The 6,969-nt window shown below is 43.8% G+C and overlaps 1 protein-coding gene across 2 annotated transcripts in view; it reads left to right on the top strand.

Moving 5' to 3' along the window:
• The first annotated feature begins 6,399 nt into the window (after positions 1 to 6,399).
• FSD2 (fibronectin type III and SPRY domain containing 2) overlaps positions 6,400 to 6,969 on the top strand; it is a 22,474-nt gene continuing 21,904 nt past the window's right edge. For both annotated transcript variants that reach the window (XM_007470056.1, XM_007470055.1), the window contains exon 1: positions 6,400 to 6,969. This exon is cut by the window's right edge and continues 4 nt beyond it. In XM_007470056.1, coding sequence (XP_007470118.1) covers positions 6,400 to 6,969 — 570 coding nt within the window.

Raw genomic sequence — 6,969 nt, 5'->3', positions numbered from 1 at the left:
CCTGCTGAACACGGATGCAGTTTTCTAGCAGAGCCTCCGAGTTAAAAGAAGAATTTATGGATCCTTAAATTAACAGGCAAGTTTTTGGATAGGCATTCTTCGAATGCAAATTGTATATTAGAAGCTCAGTAACTTAGTACCAGAGTGTAAATGCAGTATCTTTCCTTTAGATGGGAAGAGATATCATCTTAAATTACAGATGTGTACATTGCAATAAACAGTGCGAACATTTCCTGTGCCTTCTTGGAGCAAGGATTCAAGAATGTGGTGTTGGTATGGGACATGAAAGCCTCAGATGCATATAGAGAGAGGCTGGTGATTCTTGCAGTGTGTCTTTAGGGTATTTTTAGTGCAGGGGTCCATTTGTTAGAACAGTTTGGAACCCTAAATGTTGATGCCATTTGGCTATGGTGTTGGGTTGATAAATACCTTTTATTTTAATCTGCGTGTGCATGCTGACAAATGATAATTTTATGCTTTGATTCAAATACTGAAAAACAGCTTTGTAATCATTTTTCATTTGTTATGCATACCCCCTCCTCCTATAGAAAGTTTTCAGGTGTGGGCTGTGCTGATTTGAACCATCTTGCAAAACTATACAGCTAACACTTTAAAGCAAGTTTCTTTAGCTGTGGCTCAGAAATTGCCAGGGGCTACATTGGTGAGCTTCTAAAATTGTAAGCAAAATTATGTTTGTAAAAAGAAAAAAAAAATTATGTTTGTGCCCTTATGGGCTCACTTTTGGGGAGAGAAATCACAGCTTTCAGTAGATTCTCAGGGATATCCATGACCCATAAAAGGTTAAAAAACTTTTTTGGGGGTGACTTTTCTAATTAAAGCACAGAAACACACCTCCTATATAAGACTTAGGCAAAAGTCTTTTTTTTTTTTTAAACTGTGGATCAATTGCATAGAGTAGAAGCTACCCAGCTAATATATTCATTATAGACTGTGATTTATTACTGTATTTCTCTAAGCCTTGGCTTTACATTTATAAAATGAAAATTTATTGTTAATATTCCTTTCTCCCCCAATTGTGAACATTTTGTTAAGACATGGAAAGAGTCTGGATGTTGAGGGGAAAAGGGAGTGTCAACTGTGGGGTATGTTGCAATACTCCTCCTTTGCTACCCAGGTCCCAGACCAGTTTGTGTTGGTTTATTCACAGGGCAAATGCTGGTGTGGAAGAATTTGTTCTTATTAGCATCTGTGCTCAGTGGTTTCCAGTCTTCTTGCCTGTTTAACGCTTTGATTTAGTGTTTCACATTCCAGCAACAGGCTGAAAGAGTTTCTCAGGATGATTTATTGCTAACACAGAATTCTGGTTTTCTCCCTTTTGGAAGCACATGGAAATGTAAGTGTTATTTTTAGCTGGGCTGCTCCTCAGCCCATAGGTGGTATGGTTTTGTGGGAAAATGGGTCCAGATGCAACTCTTTACCTGCCTGGGTTGAGTCCAGCACTCAGAACGGCGCTGGATACTAAGTAGCCCCAGATCAATCCTTGTTAAATGACATCGGCCACAGTAAGCCATTTTTCCTCACAGGGACTCAGTTTTGCCATCGTAAAGTCAGGAAATTGAGTTATATGCTTTCCAAGGGACCCTCCATCCTTAGAATTCACATCTCTGCCCAGGTTCCTTGGAAGCTCTTGCTGTAAGAAGGGGGTGATCTCATAGCCAGTGCCCGTGTCTGGATGTGAGGCTGCTCTGCTTTGGTGCCTTCTCCCATTTTCAGCTGTCTTCAAGGGACAGAATGATCCCACTGTGGCCACAGGTGATTCTACGCTGCTCTGGTCGCTGTGGGTTTTCCCTTTCTGACCCCAGCCCTCCCCCTCCATGAGTGACCAGGTGGGAGACTTCTAACCTAGCCCAGGTGGGAGACGCTGAGGTCCTAGTAATAAAAACAATAATAGTAACAGTACCAACAATAACAGCAGCTAACACTTATTGAAGACTTACTTTGAGCCATGTACTGTGCTGAGCACTGTACACACATGTTATTTCCTCTGAATGCCAACTTTATGAGGTAGAAACTATTAATAAACCCATTTCATGGACTCATGAAAGTAAGGCCTAGAGAGAGGATTTTCCCAGGGTTACACTGCTAGGAAGTAGCAGAGACAATGCAAACACAGGACTTTCTGAATCCAGACCAAAGTGACCTCAAGGAGAGGTAAGGGGAGGGGGTAGAGGGATGTTACCTGGAGATTGAGGACACAGAACCAGAATCAGAGTTAACTGGACATTAGTCAGATTTCAGGATGTCAAGGATGAGCTCCCAGTCTCTGATTTGGGTGCTGACGGGAGTGGGTTGCTAATGGCTATTAGGAACGCAGTGGTCCTCGTGAGGCTGTGACAGGCATGGGCCATGGTGGATGGGTGGGGAGCTCTCAGCAGGAAAAAGAGCCTGAGCCAGGGCCTTGTGTGGGACTTACATGAGAGGATACCGAGAGAGGTCAGAAGGAATAGCAATGTCCACTGGAGAAGGCCAGGCTGTGTGGGGAGGTAGAGCTAGGATATGAGGGGTGGGGGATTACTTCCCTGATACCCAGGGGAGTTGGGATTTGCCAGCAGTGGAGCCCTCAGAATGCAGGACGTGTAGACTTTCCACATCCTCCTGGGCAAAGCAGCATGATGCTGTGCTTACACTAGGCAGGGACTCTCCTGAGGAGAACCATGGGGTGCACAGCCAGTGGACCATAGAGACAAAATGGTTTCAAGGAGGATTCCTGCCTACAAGGTGACACTCAGATGTGATACTGGAGCTACAGAGGGAAACTGTGTGATTTTGGTCCATGTGACCAGAGCCTGTGCTTTAAGAGGGGGAGGTATCCTGGGGTCCCAGGACAGAGGGAAGTGGTGTCTCTGAGAAGCTGTGCACCAGCCCAGATGGGTCAATCACTTATTCACTTGTCCGGGGCCTCCTTTCCACCAGGAATCATGTCTTGTTCCTTGGACCCCCAGCACCCAGCAGTCCTGTTCTCTCTCTTTTTTTAAAAAAAGATTTATTTTATTATTTATTTATTTATTTATTTATTTAATTTATTTTTGGCTGCATCAGCTCTTAGGTGCAGCACACAGGATCTTTGTTGAGGCATGCGGGATCTTTTCTCTCTCTAGTTGTGGCACACGGGCTCCAGAGCATGTTGGCTCTGTAGTTTGCTGCATGCGGGCTCTCTAGTTGAGGTGTGCAAGCTCCGTAGTTGTGGAGTGTGGGCTTAGTTGCTCCGCGGCATGTGGGATCTTAGTTCCCTGACCAGGGATCGAACCCTCATCCCCTGCATTGGAAGGTGGATTCTTTACCATTGGACCACCAGGGAAGTTCCAGTCCTGTTGTCTTGAATCCACCTGAACCCACACCCCTCCAGGCCCATGAACAGTCAGGGCCGGTGTCAAGGATGATGCCCAGCACCACAGCCTCTGAACATGGTGGGGTCACCTGTGATCTCTGTGTGAGTGCAGACTCCCAGGTCACTCCGTGTTGCCCCACAGCATGCTGGGGCAGGACTTCTGAGACTCTGGCCTGACCAGGTGGGACCTGTAACACCCCTGGAGCAGAGAGAGCAGCCAGGAGCTAGGAGTGAATACAGGAGAAGTGCTCCTAAGCTCGGAAGACGTGCTGCTGCTGCAGGCCTGTAAGAAGCCCCTGGAAGCGTGACCCTCTCATCCTCTCAGCTTCTATTTCTAGACCTAATTGCCCTCCACCTCATTCCCCTCCCCTGCCCCCATGATGCTGTACCAGAGCTCAAAGCAAATGTTCATGGTGAGACACTACTTCTATGCAATGGGGTTCTTCTTCCCCCACCCTCAGCTTTATTAGGATATAGTTGACATATAACTTTAAGTAAGATTAAGGTATACATGTGATGATGTGATGCACATGTTTATTGTGAAATGATTACCACAATAAGGTTAGTTACAGCCTCCATCGCCTCACATAATTACCTTTCTTTTATGTGTGTGGTGAGAATGTTTAAGATCTACTCTCTTAATAAACAAATGGGACCTGAGGAAACTTAAAAGCTTTTGCACAGCAAAGGAAACCATAAACAAGATGAAAAGACACCCCTCAGAATGGGAGAAAATATTTGCAAATGAAGTAACTGACAAAGGATTAATCTCCAAAATTTACAAGCAGCTCATGCAGCTCAATATCAAAAAAAACCAAACAACCCAATCCAAAAATGGGCAGAAGACCTAAATAGACATTTCTCCAAAGAAGATATACAGATTGCCAACAAACACATGAAAGGATGCTCAACATCACTAATCATTAGAGAAATGCAAATCAAAACTACAATGAGATATCACCTCACACCGGTCAGAATGGCCATCATCAAAAAATCTATAAACAATAAATGCTGGAGAGGGTGTGGAGAAAAGGGAACCCTCTTGCATTGTTGGTGGGAATGTAAATTGATACAGCTACTATGGAAAACAGTATGGAGGTTCCTTAAAAAACTAAAAATAGAACTACCATACGACTCAGCAATCCCACTACTGGGCATATACCCTGAGAAAACCATAATTCAAAAAGATTCATGTACCACAATGTTCATTGCAGCTCTATTTACAATAGCCAGGACACGGAAGCAACCTAACTGTCCATCATCAGATGAATGGATAAAGAAGATGTGGCACATATATACAATGGAATATTACTCAGCCATAAAAAGAAATGAAATTGAGTTATTTGTAGTGAGGTGGATGGACCTAGAGTTTGTCATACAGAGTGAAGTAAGTCAGAAAGAGAAAAACAAAATGCCATATGCTAACATATATTTATGGAATCTAAAAAAAAAAAAAAGGTTCTGAAGAACCTAGGGGCAGGACAAGAATAAAGACACAGATGTAGAGAACGGACTTGAGGACACAGGGAGGGGTAAGCTGGGACGAAGTGAGAGAGTGGCATGGGCATATATACCCTACCAAATGTAAAACAGATAGCTAGTGGGAAGCAGCCACATAGCACAGGGAGATCAGCTCAGTGCTTTGTGACCACCTAGAGGGGTGGGATAGGGAGGGTGGGAGGGAGACGCAAGAGGGAGGAGATATGGGGATATAAGTATATGTATAGCTGATTCACTTTGTTATAAAGCAGAAACTAATACACCATTGTAAAGCAATTATATTATATCACAGAAAAAGCATACAGTAAGTGCTCAATATGTAGTAGCTACTACTAATATTGTATTTACTGCTACTATTATTATTTCTTTCTAGATTTTGTGTACCTCCATTACAATAGTGGACCTCATAGTCTATACATAATGAGTACTCTGTTTATTTTACTTAGTATCATATAGTAAGTCTTTTTCCAAGCTATAATTTGCTCTCCCTAATATTTTAAAGGCTACATTATATTCTACAGGGTGTACATTTCCTACATTACTTAACCATTCTCCTAATCACTAGCGCTTTACAATTTTTTTTGGCTATTATAAAAAAAGGTTTTGGTGGACATTTTTATATAGAAATAATTTTTTCCACTGTATTTGAGATTTTTTTCCTTAGGGTCCTGGAAGAGGACTGTTAGGTTGTTTTTTGTTTGTTTGTTTTGTTTTCTTGCGGTACACGGGCTTCTCACTGTTGTGGCTTCTCCCGTTGTGGAGCACAGGCTCCAGACGTGCAGGCTCAGCGGCCATGGCTCACGGGCCCAGCAGCTCCGCGGCATGTGGGATCTTCCCGGACGGGGGCACGAACCCGTGTCCCCTGCATCAGCAGACGGACTCTCAACCACTGCACCACCAGGGAAGCCCAGCATTTTTAAGGCTCTTGAAGCATGCTGTCACACTTGTTTTCCAGAAAGGTGGGGCCATGCATATTCTAACCAACAACATGTAAGAGTACTCACTTCACTGGCCCCTTACCCAGCCTTGGGTATCAAAAGGCAAAATGGCATCGACTTATTTGTTCTCTGCTACTCATAAGGATGAACTATTTTCCAAATGTTTTTGTACAGGTAATATTATATGCAAAAGAAATTATTTTGTAAATTCTCATCGCTCAGTAACCTACTGAGATTTTTCTTTTCAATTAATTCATATAATTTGTTTAATAATAATTGCCTGAAACACTTCCTATTATTTTGCCTTTTGGGATTTTTAGGTTTTTTCAATGTATAGAGGTCATTTGTTAGTCAAATCAATTTATGTGTTTGGTTTTTTTCCATAATTTCTCCTGTCTCTTTTAAGCTTAGGAAGCCCATCCTCCTGTAGAAAGCAAACCTTTCTTTACAGATTGATTTTTTTTTTAATTGTGAGTAAGTTGAGCCCAATCTAATGACCATCTCTGCAACAACCTTCTCATAAATGGGGTTTTGTGTTCTAGGATCCAGGGTATCTACTAAGAACTGTCCAGGAAGAATCCTGCTTGTGCAGAAGTGCTGCCCAGAGCTACGATGGAGGGGGAGGCGGGAGAAGCACCAGGGCTGGGCAGGCCCGCTGCTTCCAAGGACTTCCACTTTCGTCACATGGATCTGTATGACTCTGAAGACAGATTGCAGATCTTCCCAGAAGAAGACACTCAGATGAGAAGAGTAGTTCAAGCCGAAATGACCAATGAGCCAAGACAGCCCATGCAAGGGAAGGCTCAGAGAGACCTTGGAGAGGAAGTGGATGAACTTGTCCATCTATATGGACTTGAAGATGATCACGAATTAGGGGATGAGTTTATTGACAAAAGCACGCCCAGAATAGAGGTTTCAGAGTATCCTCCTTATATGATGATGGGCAGAGAGCCACTGAGGGAGCAGAGAGACTGGAGACTTAGTGGCGAGGCTGCGAAGGCTGAGGACCTGGGCTTCGGGGCATGGGGCTCGGCAGGCCAGTGCCGGGACTTGCGGGAAGCCTATCGGTACACCCACGGCCATGCCAGTGAGGAGTATGAGTGCTACGTTATCCCAGAGGAGGAGGACGAGGAAGAAGCTGCCGATGTCTTCTGTGTCACTTGCAAAACTCCAATAAGAGCG

Source organism: Lipotes vexillifer, unplaced genomic scaffold, assembly GCF_000442215.2.
Source record: "Lipotes vexillifer unplaced genomic scaffold, Lipotes_vexillifer_v1.1 scaffold532, whole genome shotgun sequence".
Classification (NCBI taxonomy): Eukaryota; Metazoa; Chordata; class Mammalia; order Artiodactyla; family Lipotidae; genus Lipotes; species Lipotes vexillifer.
This window is presented reverse-complemented; position numbering and strand designations above follow the sequence as displayed.